Genomic DNA, 20727 nt, shown 5'->3' with positions numbered 1-20727 from the left:
ACAACACGGAGTTGGGCTCGAATGAGAACGGTACGTTTCACTAGTCGTTGAACACAAAAAAGTGACCATATCGCTGGAGAAATAGCGATAATAGCGAGATAGCGAGAAAACTGAGACAGTGTTGTGGGAAGGACACGAGTGAAAGGCTCCAGTATTACAATCAATAAACAGCAAGACAAATCTATTTATCTTCGTGTACTCTTGAATACTTATGCCAAGAGGTTTCATTTGCAGTTCTTTGTTAGTATAGTGGTTAGTATCCCCGCCTGTCACGCGGGAGACCGGGGTTCAATTCCCCGACGGGAGAAGTAAAACTTTTGCAGCATTCTTCAAGAAGAATATTGTCTTAAAAGGACAAATAAAAGCGGACAAAGAACTTGTGTTTACGCGATCAATTCATTGGGCATTGGGAAGGTGGAATAACTCAGGCTGCTGTGAGCCCAGGACGGTAGAATCTTCCGAGAAGAAAGGGGCGTTCACTCTCTTTCCTCATCTGTCCCCTGAGAATCTGTATCTCATCACCGTTCGTTGTTAAACTCAGTGATAGATTCCATCACTCCGAGCACATTAAACCGGGGCTTTGTTGCCAGCTATAAACTCCCACCGAGTCCCACCGAGGTGTAAGTAAGTTAAAGGACCAATATCAGTCCTGCTCAAGGGTGCCGGTCCGAAACGTCGACTGTTTACTCTTTTCCATTGATATTTCCTGGTCTGCTAAGTTCCTTTATCATTTTGTGGGTGTTGCTCGGATTTCCAGCATCTGCACATTTCTCTTGCTTGTAACCAACGTTAACTGTCAGACTGGAACTCTTCGTGTGCATCCTCATCTTGTTTTGGTGCTCAAAATGGCTCCAGTCCCCTGCTGTGCACAGGGACACTAAGCTCTCAAAGACCATTCTTGTCTGGGTTGTCTGACATTCTCTGTAAACTTTCCTTGCCAAATTCTACATTCACTTGACTTGCTGTAACTTCCACGCTCTCCGCATCCCTTTTGTTTTGCAAAGGAAAACATGGATTGTGGCTGCTGTTGAATTGCATAGAAAATTCGGCTCTCCACAGTGACCCTGTCATCATCTATCTGAAGAGGACTGCTGAAAGATAGGAGGCAGCTGTTCTTTGGATCATCACTCCATACATTGCACCCAGTAAGAAATTTAAACAAGTTTCAACATCAGCGGGAGTATAAACCCCCTTGCCCACTGTACACTGGAGTGACACAAACATCCTTGCAGGGAATGAGGCTAATGAAGTAATGGCCGCGCCGCATTGTTTGGTTGCTTGTCGTCGTCTATTGCCGTTCCTGGAAATCCAACCCCCCCCCCCCCCCCGCCCCCACATCCCATACCGATTCTATTTACAATTCTCACATGTTTTCTTGTGGCTGCACTGATTGACAGCTCCTTTTGCCCCACCCAGTCACGTGATTCAATCTTCACCGAACACAACGAGCTGACGTCACATCGTCAACGACGTTGTTTCCCTGGAAACAGTCCAGGGCGGGGACGGGGCGAAAAGTCCGTATATGGAGTCGGTCTCTATTTGTTGGGGTTTCGGCTCCACTGTGGGAATCGGCCTCTCCTCTTCCTGCCCACGGAACAGTGAGTTTCTGTCAGCGCCTCACCGCACCGGCTCTCTGCGCCAGGTACAATATTTAAACCATATTTGCACAGTTACATGGATAGGAAAGGTTGAGAGGGACACGGGCCTAATGCAGGCGGATGGGACGAGTTCAGATCGACAACTTGGTCGGCGTGGATGAGTTTTACCGAAGGGACGGTTTCAGTTCTGTATAAATCACTGACTCTATTTTGGGAGTTAATTCAAGATTCCAGCTGTTCTCTGTGTGAAATAAATACCCTTCAGATCCCCTTCAAATCTGTCTTTAAACCGTTTTGTACAATTCCAATGAGAGGCAGTTCTTTGGCTGATAAGGCAAGTACAACACACAACCCTGTCTACCTCTGATGCCACATACAGGGAACTGTGTAACAGTATAAGAGACAGATGCACAGGTACTTCAGTGACCAAGGCTTGGAGGGATATGAAATTAATGCAGGAAAGTGGGATTAGTATAGCTGTGCGTGATGAGGAGGATAAATGTGATGGGCCAGAGGGTTTGTTTCTATCCTGTACAACCCTGACGACAGCAGTCCTCCACTGCAATGGGTTTGTTACCTTCATTCTCAGCTATGAGCCTGTTCCAGTAAACCCCTTATCCTCTGAGAAGATATCTGTACCCTCACACTGTGATGAAGCTGTCAGCCATCTCTCCTAATATTATCCAGAGGACTTCACCAATTTCCTATATAAAGCACTGTTACTGGTGCACAGGGAATGGGAGCATTTTGGTCACCTTTTGAGGGGTTTGGTTTACTGTGTGACCATTAATACTTTTGTTCAGTAACAAAAGTATTGTCCCTCGTCCTGGGTTCTGAGTGTTTTAGGTAAGTCCATCCTGAAGTCTGTGTTCCAGGTTCCCACTGCACTTTCAGTGGATTCTGCATATCTATACTGACCATTGAGAATCTGCCTCCACTAACTCAGCCTTGGGTCTGTCTTCTACCCTGTCCTGGTGATTCAAATGCTCATCCAGATGGTCATTAAATACCAGCCTACACCACCTCCTCAGGCAGTGTGTTCAAGATTATAACCAATTTCATTTTGCCACCTGCTCCACATCTGATATCAAGATTTTCTAGCTGCCTTTGCTGTCCATCACACCCCTAAACTTGGTGTCATCTGCAAACTTGCTGATCCAGTTTACCACGTTCTCATCGAGATCGTTAATACAGATGGAAAACAACAATGGACTCAACACCTGGAAGATCAACCAGGGCAGATTGAACACAGTAATGACAGGTTCCTGAGAAGTGTTCATGACCAGAGACTGTGTGTTTCTGCATCCAACACCTCCTCTGATGGCTCACTTGGAATACCTCACTGTGAAATACTTACCCTTCAAATTCCCTTTAAATTTCCGACCTCTCACATTAAAACTATTACCTTTAGTTTTACACCCATATCAAGAGAAACTGTCTCTGTCTCTCTCACCTCTGTATGTCTCACATAATTTTATCCACTTCCATCACCTCACCCTTCAGGTTCTCTTTAAACCTCCAACCTGTCACGTTAAAACTATTCCCTGCAGTTTTAGGAGGGAGAAAACTGTTCCTTCCCATGAAGACCCTAGGGAGTGAACAGTTTCTGTCAATCATTCCTAGTAGTTATCCCCATTGATCCATGAATCTGAATCTTTGTCCCCTGCACCAGCTCATCAGGCACACATTCATCAGTGGTATCTGTCTGTATCTCCATGCGCTAACAAGTGTCACTGGGAGTAATATAGAGACTACTTTTCAGTTTCTGTCTTATTTCTCTAAATTCACTGCACAGGACCACATTCCTCCTCCTCCCTACGTTGCTATAACCAACATGCACCATCCACCACAATGTCCGGCTGCTCAACCTTCCCTTTGAAATGTCCTGCAGCTGCTCCTGGACCATAAGACACAGGAGCAGAATTAGGCCATTTGGCCCATCCTGTCTGCCGCCCCATTCTGCCTGGAATAAGAGATCATGACAGATCTCTTAACCCTCTCGAACACTCTTACCCTGCTCCCACAATCAAGAACCTCATCATTCAATATACCCAATGATTTGGCCACATCCGTCTGTGGGGATGAATTCAGAGTCAGAACCAGAATCAGGTTTATTACCACCGGTTGGTGTCAGGAAATTTGTTAATTTAGCAGCAGCAGTTCAATGCAGGACGTGATAATATAGAAAGAATAAGTAAATTATAGAATGTGTGTGTATATGGATATTATGTAGATTAAATATAGTGCAGAAACAGAAGTAAAAAATAATATATCAAATACATCTGTATCAGGTTTTGAGTGTTTTAAAGTGACAAACCAAATATCCTCAAACTCCTGATGAAATGTCTCCACTGTCTTGCTCTCTTTATACTGTTGCTGCATCGATATGTTGCGACCAGGTTAGATCCTCAGAGATATTGACACCCAGGAACTCAAAATTGTTCCCTCACTCCACTTCTGATCCCTCTGCGGACTGGTTCATGTTCCTTAGCCTTACCCATCCTTCAGTCAGGTCTTTTGTCTTACTGACATTAAGTGCAAAATGCACTGAGGTGGAGTGTGGCAAGAAACAGAGGATAGTGATTTCCTGAATTTGAAGAAATCAATGTTCATGCCTTTGAGATTGGAGGCGACACAGTCGGAATGTGAGGCGTTGCTCATTCAACCTGTAGTTGGCCTCATTGTAGTAGGAGAGGAAGCCATGGACAGACATGTTGGTGATGGCCCTCCACTGGTCAGGGTCGACCATGGATATTCTGCCCTCACTGTGAAAGTCAATATGCAAGCCAGGGTAGTAGAATATGTAAAGCAAGCTGTTGCCCATGCAGGGGCTCCTTCTCTCCACGCAGCTGATGAATCCATCGCAACAACAAAGACCAATGCAGTCAGGCACCGGCTGTGTCACAGGATTGCCCGTCTGCATTGAACATCGGACTGACAGGGAATCCAGTTCTGGATTTTTCCTCGGAGTTTACTCCCAATACCTTCCCCTTGAATGGGTCCAGCCTCAAGCCAGTGGGGGTCAGGGGTCAGAATTTTCCTTCCACTGGATGAGCTGCCAACTGTGGGTGACAAGCCCCATCTGCCCTAAGCAGTTGGTTATATGATCCCAGTAACACATTTGCACCTTCCGCTGACACTAGAAACAGTTCCATCGGGCTTAGTAGCTAAGCCATATGTAAAAGCCAGGAGCTGGATTTGGTTGACAGATGCATTTTGAGGCAGCATTTGATAGAAAGTGCCAGCTTGACCCCATTACCACCCTGACACCCGGTTAAGACAGCTGTAAGGCACCGATATGTGGGTATGGGAATAGGAAACAGAACTAGAATAGGTTGCCACTGGCAGGTCATGGTTGTTGCAGCTCACAGAGCAAAGGTACTCAGTGCAGTGGTATCCCAATCTGCTTCTGATTAAGTCTCTCATAACAATCACAATTCTATTCTCATCTCTCTTTGATATCCTCCACATGTCTACTTTCCCTTCCCCCTTTCCCAATCACTATCCCCATATGTAAGGTGCCTATGAAAAGTATTCATGCCTCTTGAAAGTTTTCATGTTTTATTATTTTGCAGTATTGAAACACTGTGCATTGAATTTGGGTTGTTGTGATACTAATGAATGGAAAAAAAGACTTTTTTTGTCAAAGTGAAAACAGATCTTTACAAAGTGCTCAAATTTAATTGCAGATAAAAAAAAACACAAAATATTTGCCTGTCTACGTATTCACCCGCTTTAATATGACTCACCAGATCAATACTGGTCCAGTCAATTGGTTTTAGGAATTGCATAATCAGCTAAGTGGAGATCACCGTGTGCAGTCAAGGTGTTTCAATTGATTGTAGTAAAAATACACCAATATCTGGAAGGTCCAGCTGCTGGTGTGTCAGTATCCTGGGAGAAATTACACCATGAAGTCAGATTAACACTCCAAGCAACCTCTGAAAAACGGTTATTGAAAAACACAATTCAGGAGATGTATAAAAAATTCAAGTCACTGAATACCCTTGGAGTACAGAAATAGAAAGAACATGGCAGAGCTGTAAATCTGCCAAGAGCAAGACATCCTCAAAAACTGAGTGACTGTGCAAGAAGGGGCCAGTAAGGGAGTCCACCAAGCGACCTGTGACAACTCTGGAGAAGTTACAGGCCGCAGTGGCTGAGATGGGAGAGACTGAACATACAGCAACTGTTGCCTGGGTGTTTCACTGTCACAACTTTATATGAGAGTGACAAAGAGAAAGCCACTGATGGAAAAAAAAAACTCTCATGAAATTTCACCTGGAGTTTGTCAGAAACCTTGAGGGGGGACTCTGAAACCAGCTGGATAAAGGTCCCATGGTCTGATGAAACCAGTGTTCAACTTTTTGGCTATCTGACTAATCACCAATTCTGGTATAAGCCAAACACTGCACATCATCAAAAACACACCATCCCTACCGCAAAGTACATTGGAGGCTGCATCATGCTGTAGGAATGCTTCACTACAGCATGTCCTGGAAGGCTCATAAAATTAGATGATAAAATAAAAGCATAAAAACAAAGCTACACAGGAATGCCTCAAAACAAAGTTAATGTCCAGGAGTGGCCAAATCATAGTCCAATTGAGAATTTGTGGCTGGACTTGAAAAGGTCTGTTCGATCATGAACCGCGTGCAAACTGACAAAGCTTCAGCAGTTTTCTAATATGGAAAGGAGAAAATTTTCAGTGTCCAGATGTGCAAAGTGGATAGAGACCTATCCACACAGAGCGAACTGTAATTACTGACAAAGGTGCATCAACTAGTGACTGAATTGGAGGTGAATACTAATGCACTGAATCATTTTGTGTTTTATATTTGCAATTAATTTAGATGACTCTGAAGAGATCTGTTTTTACTTTGACACCACAGAGTCTTTCGTGTTGATCAGTGTCAAAAAAGCCAAATTCAACGTTCCAAAACAATAAACTTGAAAACCTCCAAAGCAGACTGAATACTTTTGATGGCACTGTATCCACCCCTTCACCCGCACGTTATAAACAAATCTACCCTGCTCCTTTCCATTTTGCTGATTCCATGTGGAACATTAAACATGTAGGAATATCAAATTCGCAGTCCAAGTCTCTGTAACCATGTCCCTGCAGTAGCTGTTAGATAAAGCACAGTACACAATATGGAACAGATGGCAACCTGCCCTTTGGCCCACAATATCTGCACCAATCATAATAATGTACTGTATAAAGTACTGGTGCGATCTCACTGTTGTGAGCTGTTTTGGGTCCTTTATCTCAGGAAGGATGAGCTGGATGGGTTACAAAGAATGTTCTCGAAAGTGATTCCAGGATTAAACAGCTTGTCATATGAAGAGTGTTTATTGGCTTTTGGCCTGTCTTCACTGGAATTTAGGAAAATGAGTGTTGACCTAATTGAAATTAAATGGTGAAAGGCCTTGATAAATTGGATGTGCAGAGGATGAGCATCTACCTCTTGCACTACCTTCTCCTGACTGTTACCCACTTACCTGTCTCCCCAGGCCCCAGAGTGACTACCTGCCTATAGCTACTCTCTATCCCCTCCACACTTTCCCTGACCAGATGAAAATCATCGAGCTGCATCTCCGGTTCTCTAACATGGTCCGTAAGGAGCGGCAGCTCCTGGATTCTTGTTATTTACCTTCTTGATCAAAGCTGCAACATTTGCAACACACCAGCACTGTGGGACCTCACATGTGGTGATCCAGGACACACTGGTCCTTGTGAAATCCCCAGCCATGTGCTCACTTGCTTCTTTCACTATTGTCGGATATATGCCTTCAAGTCCTGGAGTCTTATCCATCTTATTGCTTTCCAGACGTCCCAGCACAACCTCCTCCTTAATCTCAACAAGTCTCTGCACATTAGCCTGCTCCACTCTGTTTTCATTGACATTCAATTCCTTCTCCTCGGTAAATATTGACACAGCATACTCATTTAGTACCTCAGCCACTTGGTCTGACTTCATCCACATCATTCATCCTTTAATCTTGAGTAGACCTTTCCATTCTCTGGTTAGCCTTGTTTTATTAATACAAATCAAAAGGCCTTGGGATTATCTTTGGTCCTACATTGCAAGTAGAGTTTGTGGTGCCATTTGGCCTTTCCTATCAGCTCCTTTAGCATTTCTCTGCTATCTTTATATTCCAAAGTTTCCCAGTCTGATTTTAGCTTCATAAACCTTCCATATCCTTCAATGTAGGATCTTTCCACTTATGTGAAGTTCCCTTACCTTACTATCCTTGTCCTTGCTCCTTACAGGAACATGCTGATCCTGAACTCTGAGCTGCTGATCATTAAAAAACTCCCGCATGTCAGATGTGGACTTGTCTGACAGTGGCTGCTCCCAATCAATGCTCCTTGACTTCTGTCTTACTCCGTCCTAACTTGCCCTACTGCAATTCAGTACCTTCATACAAGATCTGATTTTATTCTTACTCATAACCAAAAAAAAATTTGCGATTACTGTTCCCAAAATGTTCACTGACACTTAGCTGTCACCAGGCCTGGCTCGTTTCCCTAAACTAATTCCCGTATGTTCTCTTCTCTGGTTGGGCTCTGTACATAATATTTCAAATACTCCTCGGATTCACTGAAGAAGTCTTGTGCATCTAAGTATTGAGAAAGATCTAATTAATTCTATGGAAAATGAAGTCCCCCACTAAGACAACCCTGCTCGGCACCTCTCCATAAACATAAACATCTCCGTTCCTGCACCTCCTGGTGGTAATTGGGGGCCAATACGATAATCCCATCAGTGTAACTGCAGATTGCCTCTGCAGGCAACTGACAATGGTTTTGTTTGGCCACTTGGTCAGCATGGATGTGTTGGGCTGAAGGGCCTGTTTCTGTGCTACATATATCAGTGACTACGTCTGCGGCTGTGGCAGAGCGGGAGGGACAGTGTCAGTTGTGAGAAGATTTGGGGGATGTCAACAGGAGAGTGAATGGTTGAGGATGGGGCAGATGGAACAGAATGTGGGGAAATGTGAGATCACCCATTCCCAGGAACAAACTGTAAGAGTTATTTCCACATGGGGATGTTCAGAGGGATGTGGGTGTCGTTGTAAACAAATCACTTGATTTAACATGCAGATACTACAGGTAATGAGAGAGCAAACATTATTTTGCCTGTGATCCAGGAGGAGTGGAGAAGAGGGGTACAGATGTCTCACTGGAATTCTATAGGGCCCTGGTGAGAGCACACCTTGAATGTAGTGGGTTTGGTCACACTTCCTCAGGAAGGATAACCGTGAATTAGAGGTAGCGCAGTGACTGTTCCCCACACTGACTGGGCTGGTTCCAGGGATGGAGGGTTGGTTACGTGAGAGGAGAGTGAGTGGGTTGGGTCTGTATTCCCTGCAGTCAATGTGAAAATGAGGAAATCTGTTAGATTCTTTCAGGATGTGACAGGCAGTAGGCAAGGGGGATCTTTCCCCCGAATGAGAGCTCCATAACTGAGGAAAACACCCTCAGAATTAGACATAAATCACAAACATGAGGGAATCTGTTGATGCTGGAAATCCAAATCAACACACACAAAATGCTGAAGGAACTCAGCAAGACAGGCAGCCTTTATGGAAAAGAGTAAACAGTCGACACTTCGGGCCGAGACCCTTCCATCAGTTCTCGTCCTGGTGATGATTCTCAGCCCGAAGCATCGGCTCGTTACTCTATTTCATAGATGCTGCCTGGCCTGCTGACTTCCGCTAGCATTTTGCGTCTGTTGCTCAGAATGAGATGACAAGCATTCAGGGTGGAAAAGAGATGATATTTCTTTAATCTGAGCAGAAAGGACTTCTGCATTCCATATATAAGTAATCTGGAGCCTCAGGTGCTGGGTTGAGTCAAAGCTGAGATCAGCAGTGTCTGGGAGAATTTTAGTCACTGAATGAGTCCATAAGACCATCAGATATAGGAGCAGAATTCGGCCATTTTGCCTGTTGAACCTTCTCTGGCATTTCATCATCACTGATCATATTTTCCTCTTAGTCCCAATCGCCTTCCTTCCCTTGTATCCCCTCATTCCCTGACCAATCAGGAATTCATCAATCTCTGCCTATACCCAGTGATTTTTGCTTCCAGAGCTGCCTGTGGCAAAAAAATTCCACCGATTCACCACTCTCTGCCTGAAGAAACTCCTCCTCATCTGCATTCTAAAAGGATGCCGCTCTATTTTGAAGCTGTGTGGTCTGATTGTAATAAATAAAGACAGGTGTAAATTTAAAGTAGGGAAGTTGAACCTTACTAGGAGGTAAAGCCTGATTATAAGCCTCAGAAGATTGTACTACCCAAATGGTCAAAATAAGGCCAAGTAACAAGGTCTAAAATATCCACAACATGTAGGATTACATGCCTCTCATTATCTTGGCCAATGGGATAAACACAAGCTTGGCCTGATCAACCCTGCCTGGTTCGCCTGGGTGAGGAAGTCTCATGATTAAAGACCGGAAACCCACAGTGACCCAGGTTGCATTGCTAATGATGTGTCCCTTTGTTCATTAAGCCAAGTGGTGTCGGACCACATTAATGAAAGGCATCGGCTAGATCAAAGTGGCTCCACTACACGACCCGATCCACCATAGCCCCACGTATCTCACCATACTAATCTCCACAGCTTTATCTCTCCCAGCCTCACAAATACATGCACCAGCCCTACCCTGAAACCTAATCCTCAGGTCCAAGGGGGCACACACCCCGATTAACCAAACCCCCACAAACCCAATGTGTAAGGAGGAGGGAAATACAATAAAGGCAAGAGTTGGTCCTGGTTAGTGAAGGGATGGGCGGGATCAAAGTGGCAGCGTTGCGTGACGCTTAATCGAGAGTGACGAGATGAAGAAGCACAAGAGGGGTGATTCTCCAACTGTCCGCACGGTTTCTTTGTTATTTTAATTTTATTCTGATAGTCCTCTGTCTGTTTGAATATTTTGGTATAATTCATATTTAATTTCAGTTTTTTTTGTCAATGTTGTGTCTGATGCAATGTGTCTGTGATGCAGCTACAAATACGTTGTTCCTTTCTCCTGGGCACAAATAAACTCGATTTGAACTTTACATTGAAATGTCCAAACCTCTCCTTCGCTCTCTTGCTGCCCTGTGTCATGAACTAAACGTTTCAGTCTTTAATTTTACTATATTTCATCTGATTTTATTTGCATTGTACTTTTGAAATTTGCGTTTCCCTTTTCAATTTCAGCCCGCACCCCCGCCTGTCTCTGCCCTTCTGTACTTCCTCCCGCATTAAACGACAGCGGTAACCGCCACACATTGGCGCCGCTTCCCATCCCCCAGCGTTCCGATTGGTGATTCCTTTCTCCAAACAGCCAATGGGAATGCTCAGCATTCCCATCATTATTAACATTCCACTTTGGGCACTGCCTATTTAATCCGCGCTCCGGTCAGCTTCTGCTTATTATTGTGTTTGAAACCGACGGGGAAATGCCTGATCCACCGAAACCCGGTCCCAAGAAGGGCGCCAAGAAAGCTCTGTCCAAACCGGCGAGCAAGTCTGGCAAGAAGCGCAAGAGGGCGAGGAAGGAGAGTTACGCCATCTACATCTACAAAGTGATGAAGCAGGTTCACCCCAACACCGGCATCTCCTCCAAGGCCATGACCGTCATGAATTCATTCGTGAACGATATTTTCGAGCGCATCGGGGGCGAGGCTTCCCGTCTGGCCCATTACAACAAGCCGTCTACCATCAGCTCCCGGGAGATCCAGACCGCCGTGCGCCTGCTGCTGCCCGGGGAGCTGGCCAAGCACGCCGTGTCCGAAGGGACAAAGGCGGAGACCAAGTACACCAGCTCCAGTAAAGACAAAACAAACCCGAAAATCAAAGGCTCTTTTAAGAGCCACTCACGGTTTCATTAAAAGAGTTATTCAATGTTGAGACATGGATTTGAGGTAAATTTGTAAATTTTTTGTTGATGCGCTCATTCAGAATCTTATTTCCGTTACTCAGAACTTGCTGTCCAATCTTCAGTGTAATCCCGATTTCCCTGTTAATTCCTGCCCTCTGCACAGACACGGAATAGTTACGCACCCCTTCCCCGTTGTTACTTCTAGGTCATCAAATTTCCCTAACGTGACACTAATTGTTTCTGGTTTAGTTTCTGCGGGGAATGCGGTTCATTAAGTTTTGTCCCATTTTGTTTATTTCTCTTAACTACATTCCAACGCGAGTGCCGAACACTGTCACGGTTCGTTCAGAGTATTTCTGAAGCCCACTTTCTGGAGGGCGACCCGATGGTAAACTGACTTGAGTCTACACAATGACCGACCGCGAATAGACGCTGACAATCGGTTTTATTCTGATCATTTATCAATTGATGGAAGTCGGTGAACTAAATTACCAGACACCATCGCAATATTGACTATACTTGGTTTAAATATTTCGGTCTTCAGTAACGTGGGTAAAGGGGAGACAAACAAACCTGTTGTGGTTTAATTTTAGCAACAAAGGCGTTTTTGGCGGTGTTTTGCAATTTTGAGTTTATTTCGGCGGTTAGACGGTTATTTTTCGCGCTTCTGTCGTTGCTGTCTCTTGATTGGAAAAAAAGCAGCTCCCTGATTGGAATATTTGCTCTTTCCAATCAGATCAGTCACAGATTCACCAATCATTAACATCCCAGTACATTCCCCCAGACTCTAGAAGAAGGGCGCTTTCCGAAGGGCGCTTTATAAGAAACGCTTTCCGAAGCCTGATTTCTCATGGTCAAGACCTCAAGTTAATTTCTGAAAATAAAAATCAAATCTATCTGATGTTGTATGTATTCAGGAAACCTGGTTGCTACCACATTTAAGTGCTTCTTTCCAAGATTATATTGTAATTGGGCATTGTGTTGCATGTTTCATAATGAGAGGGCTTAAAGTTTTGGATATATATGAAATGTATGAGGCATTTGAAGACATATGTTCTTCCACAGGTAGGGGCTTTAAAGTGGTATATTATTATAACCATTGTGGAAAGCTTTTGATTGATTTGTTGGAGAGTATAAGTTGGAGTCCATTATCTCACTAAGGGCCGTATGGTGTGGGGATTTTAACACATAGTTAGTAAACTGTGGGTTTGTTCTCAGAATGATGGTGATGGTTTGATTGTAGAGGAGTTTTAGATATTTCACATCTTGTGTGTTTTAATGGTGGGAGAGGAACAAGATTTAATGTGCACAATAGTTAGGAAACTACTGTAAATTAACTTTAGTTTTGAACATTGGAGTGAGTCGTGAGATGTCATGGGTGATGAAGCATTGGGAAGTGTCAATTTCCCTATATTTGTAAGCTTGGGTTTGGATTTATAACAGGGGCAGGAAGCCACTTTTAGGAGGTGGAACTTCAGTAAAGCAAATTGGGAGACATTTTAATGATTTATGTAGTGAGCATCTGTATGAGCTGAATGGTGAGAATGATGTGGATTTCTGCAAAGAAACGTCATGTTATTCATCAAACTGGGGTGGATGAGATTCATATTAAAAAGTGCATTAATAGAGAAAGGCTGTACCATGGTGGATGGAGGAGTGTGCAGAGACAAATACTGAGAGAAAGTTAAGAAGTACTGTATCACTCTCCGAATGATCATATTTAGTGTAACAGGTCACAGGCCGTGATGAGGAAAGTAATGAAGGTTGTGAAAAAGATTTACTGGAGGTCATATTGTGATAGTATTGGAAGGACTATTAAACTTGGAGATGTTTGGGGAATGATTAAGAAAATGGGAGTGTGGGATTCACAGTGTTCCCAGTATTGATTGAAAAAGTTAATACAATTGTTCACTAAAGAGAGAAGGTTGAGTACTGGCTCGGTCATTTGCTGCAATTCATAATCAAAATTGGTTCAGAGACTAAACAATGTAGGGATAAGCTTTTAAGAGAATACCTTAATATATTGGAAACCAGCTGTAGAAATGATAGTGATGTAGAGTTTCCTTTGTGTGAATTAAAGGAAGCTATTAATAGTACAGGTCAGATGACTCCAGGAATGAATGATACATGTTATTGCATGTTTAAATGTATGGCCAACAACTCTTTTGAGATAATATTGCACTTTTTGAATCATACTTGGACTTCCAGGCCATCTTCCCTCCTCATGGAAAATGGCAATTGTAGTGTCTTTTCTAAAATCTGGGAAACCCCTGTTGGATACTTCTAGTTATAGACCAATATCACTGATGTCCCATTTGTGTAAAGTTATGGAATTTATGGTAATAGAATGGTTGAATAATATTTTGGAAAAGGGAGGTGATGTGCTGTTGTTAATATACTGGATTAATTTGAGGGGCAAATGCTGGTTCAATGCCACATGTCCCAAAAGCTGTCAATGTTTTTATGCAGAAAACTCAGCATCTACTTCAACACAGCAAGCTTCCACAAACAACATAATCAATGGAAATGTCAATCCATGGCCTCCTATACTGTCCCAATGAGGCCACACTCAGGTAGGAGGAACAACACCTTGTATTCCACCTGGGTAGCCTCCAATCTGATTGAATGAACATTGATTTCTTCATCTTCTGGTCATGCCTCCCCTCCATCATCATTCCCCATCCCCTTTTCACATTTGTTACCTGCCCATCACCTCCCTCGAGTGTTCCTCCCCAATCTTCTTACTTCCATGGCCTTCTGTTCTCTTATCAGACTCCACCGTCTCCAGCCCTGTATCTCTTTCACCACTCAACTTCCCAGCTCTTGACTTCATCTGTCCCCCCTCCGAGTTCCACCTATCACTTTGTGTTTCTAGCTCCCCTCCCCCATCTTTAAAATTTACTCCTCGTTGTTTTTTCAGCATTTTTTGTTTCTCCAGCATTTTGTGTGTGTTCCTTGGATTTTGAGCATCTGCAGATTTTCTCCTGTTTCTCAATGACAACGGGAAGTTTGTGTGACAAAATGTCTAAGTCCCACTCACTTAGAAATGTAGATTTGAAACTTGAGGTTCAGCAGATGCTGAGAATAATCTGCAAAGTACCACACACAAAGTACTGTGGGAACTCAGCAGGTCAGGCAGCATCTAAGCAGAGGAATAAACAGTCTAGATAGGATGAAGTGTCTTGGCCCATAATATTCACTATTTATTCCTCTCCATAGATGCCGCCTGGGCCACTGAGTCCCCCCAGCATTTTGCAAATATAAACCTCCTTTTTTAGTCAATCAGTTGCCAAATGTTTCTGAACTTTCATTTGTAGCCTCATCCTCCTGGTCTGAATCCTTCCTTCTACACCCTGTAAACTTGAGGCTCCATCACGTCTGGAGTCCCAAAGCCCTCATTAGTGTGGAGCTCTCTTGTTTCTGCTCCATCGAATATTTAACCACCATTCTGCTCATATTTCAGAGGACAGCATTGTATTGCAACAGCCTGGCTGTGTGAGGCACAGCCCTTCAAAATCAGTGAAAATGACCCAAAACAATGAATAGAGCAGAACACGAAGATTTTAACCACACAAGACGTCATCCTTGGTCCAGAGCTGTGAGGAATGAAGACTATTTGGGACAAAACCCTAGTGAATTCATCTTCTGCAGTTTCCAGAAAGTTATGGATTTAATTCAAAGTAAACCTCTGTATCACAAGCTGAGCAGTTGCAAAATGTATATTATAGGGTGAGTGACAGGTGAACAGCAGTGATGGATTTGAAAGCTCTGGGGTAGAAAAGGAACAAAAGCCGGTACCAGATGAACTGAGTGGCCTTTCTACTGTACATTAGCTGTGTGACAGGCAGGAAGCTCCTGAGACACAAGATTTGAAATCGAGCTGATTAATTTGTCACAGATCCACAACATTAATGCCAGAGTATTTTCAGACTAACTTCAGCAGAACAAACACTCCAATGCTCAGTGACCAGGGTTCAGTCACAATATCTGCAAAATCTGATATTGACAGTCTCACATGAACTTCCAACTAGATTCAGTCATCATGATGGTTAAAATGTTCACCTAGAGCTTTATTAAACTTCCTCCCTGATGTGAAGTTGCCAGTGTTTCTGCAGGTGGGATGACTGAGTAAATTTCTTTGCTGACACAAGACCGAAGTGTGTCCTCTATGTATTTTAAACTTGCTGGAGCCTCACAAAATGGGTGAACTGAGTGAATCTCCTCCCACGCTTGGAACAGGTGTGAAGCTATACTGAGAGACAGAGACAACTGAGCCAAGTCTAGCTGCTCACCGATGTGACCCGGCTGATGGAGTAAGAGCTCATGTGACTGAATGAATCCTCTCCCACACACAGAGCAGGTTAATGCCCTCTCCCCATGTGAACTGGCTGGTGTATCTGCAGGTTCAGTGGCCTGGTGAATCCCTTGCAAAATGAGAGGAAGTGAATGTCAGCTCAGCGGTATCAACTCTGTGGCCATTTATCAGGTCAGATGAAGGACATGTCCACGTATTGGGGTTCTCCTTGCTCAGACTGGTGGGCAGTCTTCTCAACCATCTCCTCCTTCACATTCAATGATTAGTAGTATTCAAATGTCAGGGAACTGACAATCACATGAGTCCAGACACACTGTTGCGTTTGAGATTCTCAGACATAAATTCTTTGCCTTTTCTGCCCTGTAAAATGTTTGCAAAGAAGACCAATAGGTGAAAGACAACATTTCAGCTGAGATTATTTAGTTTTTTTCATTGATGTCTGATGTCACACTGTTAAGGAGAGGCTGAACACAATTTGCTGGATCAACATTTCCAGCTGAGAATAGTTCAGGCATAAGGACACAACATCAGATTCTCTGTTTTCCTCTCTGCCCTTCATCAAGCTGTGACTTGGCTCAGTTTGTCTCTCTCCATTCGTACAACTTCACATTCTGGGTATCTCCCACAGACCTACTATGAACACACATTTGTTGGCATTTGGCAGTGGTAAACTCGGAGTCAGCAATGCCATTGAACCTGAAGAGAATGTGATCAGGCTTTCTCGTTGCAGACTGACACTGTGGTATTCTTGTAGTGTGAATGCTACTGGTACCCAGTATGTTATTGTGGGTTTTTACAAATAAAATGGCATGAGGCATTTTATGTTTAGTGACAACTGTAACAACTCATTTATTATCCTCCAAACACAGAAACAAAGCACAGTTTAAAATAAAATGACATAATTACATCATAACATCTGTCCAGCCTTTTAAAGAGAAACACAACTCAATGTTGGTGGTTGTTAATTCTGCATGTTTCCACCCATTACATTAATCTACACAGACACCTCTCCCCCCCCCAGTCCTCTCACTGCTCCCCCTCTGTGATCGTTATAGCAGTTTATTTCCTTTCAATGTCAGTACTGTCCATTTGACAACCTTCCTCACCACCCACAACTGCACCAACATTCATATCAACAGTGATCTGATCAGCCCGTGTGTATTTTAATCTGATCATACAGAGGCCCCATCATTGATCACTGTGTGGACACACTGGTTACATATCTACAGTTAAAATCATTCTCAATTCCATCACTCCAAATGTTGCTACATGATACTCAATACATACCCTGTAACTGGGTGTCTTACCAGCAAAGACAGGTATCCATTCGAGTCTGGTGATACTATTTTCAACAATATTTATTAGCAAAAATATACAAAATAATAGCAATGCAAATATACGTTAACAATACTAAACTTAAAAGTGCGAGTATAATAATAATCACTAGTGAAACAAGCTCTATCGTTGTCTAGGGGATAATGAATTGTCAGATGAAAATATAAAGTTCCGTTCAGTTCATGCAGGTTGCGGTAGTTGTTTGTCACGGTGTTTCAATTGTTGAGAGAGAGAGAGAGAGAGAGAGAGAGAGAGAGAGAGAGAAAATGTGTGAACAGTAACAGCTATTATCTTGCCAACCTTCATTTACCATTTTGATCCGTCAATGCGTTGTTGTTGTGGCCATTCACATATGACCCCTCCATCCTTTAGCTAGACTGTTCTTCCGTGGTGGACTCAGCACCCAGGCAAGGGTGGACACACACACAAGCCCCCACCGGTCTCGCTACAAAACACTCTGAGTTAAAAATTACCAATCCTTCATTCAGTCTCCGATATCCCACCCTGTCTCGTGGGGTTCTAATGCTCACTAGCATTTCTCCTGGTGTGTCTGAGGGGTGTTACCCCAGACCTCACTTTTATCCCCACTCACAGGGTCTCAGGTGTCAGTCAGGTTGGGATGATCTACCCATCAAACCAGCCCACTCTGGTTGCCCCCTGAGGGGTTTCAATGAATAGAACTGTACCAAGTAAACAATCCTTCTCCACAAGACAATAGCAGTAAATCAATGGCTTTTGTCAGTAGGAGACGTTCCATCTTAGCTGTGTCTCTCATTCTCTTTCATGAGCTGTTATCAATAACAACTGCTCTGGCAGCTTTCCTTTATCTCTCTTACTTCCTTGATAACAGCATCCAAATAGTAGCGATTTGCGATTCTCCAAAAGTGGGGGGGGGGGCATGGGCGCTTTTGCACCCTTCTGCCCAACAGAGTTGTTCATCCTTCGTAACAATACGCACCATTCAAACCCTCACACACAGAACTCGAGGGAAGTTACATATTTATCACAAGCCCAGAGTTGGATTCGATGGTCTGGTCTTGTTGCTCTGGATGCTCTGCTGCAAAGTCCATTCAGAGTAGTTCAATGTAACCAGATACATCATCCCCGAGATACCAATATACAACACTGTGTCACAAACAAGAGAAAATCTGCAGTTGCTGGAAATCCAAGCAACACACGCTGAGTGCTGAAGGAACTCAGCAGGCCAGGCAGCATCTGTAGGACAAAAAAAATACAGTCAATGTTTCAGTCCAAAAACATTCGGCAAGACTGGAGACAAAAAAGATGAGGAGTAGAGTTAAAAGCTGGGGATAAGGGAGAGAGAAAACAAGGTGATGGGTGAATCTTGAAAGGGAGGAATGAAGTAAAGAGCTGGGAAGATTGGTGAAAGAGAGCGAAGGTCATGGAAGAAAGAAACGAGGAGGGGGGGAAGAGCACACGGGGGAGGGGATGGGTGGGCAAGGTGAGAGAAGAAAAAGGGGAGGGGAACTAGTGAGGGGGGCATTACTAGACATTCAAGGATTTGATGTTCATGCTATCAGTTTGGAAGCTACCCAGATGAAAATGTTGTTCTTCCAAGTTAAGTGTGGCCTCATCGCATTGTATGATTTTATTTAAGAAGCAAACTTGATCTAATCAGCGTTCAATAGTAAGACTGAATCTGAAAGAACTTAATACATTTACACTGCATGAGAAACTGGAAGATACAGTGTGAAGTCCAACTGCCACACTGTACCAGACAGTGACAGGTACAGAATGAACCCTGCACTCTCACACTGTACCAGAGACTGACAGATACAGAATGACCCCACACTCTCACACTGTACCAGAGACTGACAGATACAGAATGAACCCCAAGCTCTCACACTGTACCAGAGACTGACAGATATAGAATGACCCCACACTTTCACACTGTACCAGAGACTGACAGATACAGAATGAACCCCGCACTCTCACACTGTACCAGAGACTGACAGATACAGAATGACCCCACACTTTCACACTGTACCAGAGACTGACAGATACAGAATGACCCCACACTTTCACACTGTACCGGAGACTGACAGATACAGAATGAACCCACACTTTCACAGTCTACACTTTCACAGACGGGTACAGACATTCTGTGGTTTAACAAACATGGACAACCCTCATCACCACCTCAGTAGCACCACTTTACAATGCAATTGGCTCTTGTTGTAATTCTGTTACCTCTTTATAATTCTGTAGAGTATGATTTTATTCTGTGAATGTTTTGTCTCCGATACTGTGAGTCTTTGAATCTGCTGTAAGCCAGTTGTATATAACAATAAACAACTTTCACCCTCACTCTGAAATGGGTCTCTCATGATGACTTTCGATCTCCTGCTGCCATGTTTCATTACATAAACGTTTCATATTTTCAAGTGTGTGTTTTTCTCATTCGATCTGCTTTTCTACCAGATACAATAGGTTGAATGGCCGAATACTGCGCCTGTAATTTATGGTCCATTTTGTATTTTCGATTTCCTTGCTGCCGAATTACCCAACAGCGGCAACTCCCAGTGATCAGCACCAGTTCCCAGTCCACGGTGTTACCCAAAGCGACAATGGGCAGTGGAGAGAGACAAAGCAGGTTCACCCCGATACTGGCATCTCCTCCAAGGCCATGAGCATCATGAACTCGCTCATGAACGATATCTTCGAGCATTTCGCGGGTGAGGCTTCCCGCCTGGCACATTACAACAAGCGGTCCACCATCACTTCCCGGGAGATCCAGACCGCCGTGCACCTGCTGCTGCCCGGGGAGCTGGCCAAGCACGCCGTGTCCGAAGGGACAAAGGCGGTGACCAAGTACACCAGCTCCAAGTAAAGCTCGCCAGTGAGATGATCGAAAACACAACGGCTCTTTTAAGAGCCTCTCACAATTTCAATGATAGAATTGTACTACCATTTAGATAATAAATTATACATATTTTATGTCCGGTGACTTTTACAAGAGCTAAGTCACGGTTGGCATAAACTCCCACTGCAGTGAAAAGGAATCGTTACCTCCCCTCCACATCAGTCCGTCCCACTCGGTATCCACGCCAAGCGGAGGATTGCTGCCGTTGTTGTTTTATTTCTGGCTTCAGGAGTTTATTGGTTGCAGTTGGCTAACACCTGAATCTCATTTTAACACAAGCCTGGAAGACCTCATGACTATTTCATAGAACAACTTTTTAAAATTGCAGACTAGACGCTGGTCACAATTTGAGAAGAGCCGTTTGTCTATAACCTGATAACGTTCACACAGTGACCGACTGTGGGCAGAAGCTGAGGGTCAGTTTTTTTTCGGTTCATGGAAACATAGAAAATAGGTGCAGGAGTAGGCCCTTCGGCCCTTCGAGCCTGCACTGCCATTCAGTATGATCATAGCTGATCATCCAACTCAGAACCCCGTACCTGCTTTCTCTCCATATCTCCTGATCCCTTTACCCACAAGGGCCATATCTAACTCCCTCTGAAAGATAGCCAATAAACCAGCCTCAACTGTTTCCTGTTGCAGAGAATTGCACAGAACCACCACTCTCTGTTTGAAGAAATTTCTCCTCATCTCGGTCCTAAAAGGCTTCCCCTTTATTC

At 43.8% G+C, this 20727-nt stretch overlaps 1 protein-coding gene, 1 long non-coding RNA gene and 1 pseudogene across 3 annotated transcripts; 2 read left to right on the top strand and 1 right to left on the bottom strand.

Annotated features, from left to right (window-relative positions):
- LOC132383847 (uncharacterized) overlaps positions 1 to 20727 on the bottom strand; it is a 101086-nt pseudogene that overhangs the window by 62976 nt on the left and 17383 nt on the right.
- Positions 1488 to 17392, top strand: LOC132383903 (uncharacterized). Of its 2 annotated transcripts, XR_009508789.1 has the most exons (3): positions 1488 to 1642; positions 13944 to 14047; positions 14938 to 17392. It is a non-coding gene; the product is annotated as an uncharacterized LOC132383903 (long non-coding RNA). The 2 variants fall into 2 exon arrangements; XR_009508788.1 differs by lacking the exon at positions 1488 to 1642 and having other exon boundaries at positions 13763 to 14047.
- Positions 11008 to 11748, top strand: LOC132383866 (histone H2B 1/2-like). The gene has a single exon (XM_059955065.1). The coding sequence runs from the start codon at positions 11053 to 11055 to the stop codon at positions 11482 to 11484; it is 432 nt and encodes a 143-aa protein (XP_059811048.1). The 5' UTR covers positions 11008 to 11052; the 3' UTR covers positions 11485 to 11748.

The sequence above is a fragment of the Hypanus sabinus genome, chromosome 31, assembly GCF_030144855.1.
Source record: "Hypanus sabinus isolate sHypSab1 chromosome 31, sHypSab1.hap1, whole genome shotgun sequence".
Taxonomy (NCBI): Eukaryota; Metazoa; Chordata; class Chondrichthyes; order Myliobatiformes; family Dasyatidae; genus Hypanus; species Hypanus sabinus.
The sequence above is the reverse complement of the archived record's forward strand: the minus strand, read 5'-3'. Positions and strand labels throughout refer to the sequence as shown.

What these genes read in the sequence shown, in the direction of transcription:
- LOC132383866 (XM_059955065.1), top strand. Translation starts at nt 11,053, where the DNA reads ATGCCTGATCCACCGAAACCCGGTCCCAAGAAGGGCGCCAAGAAAGCT.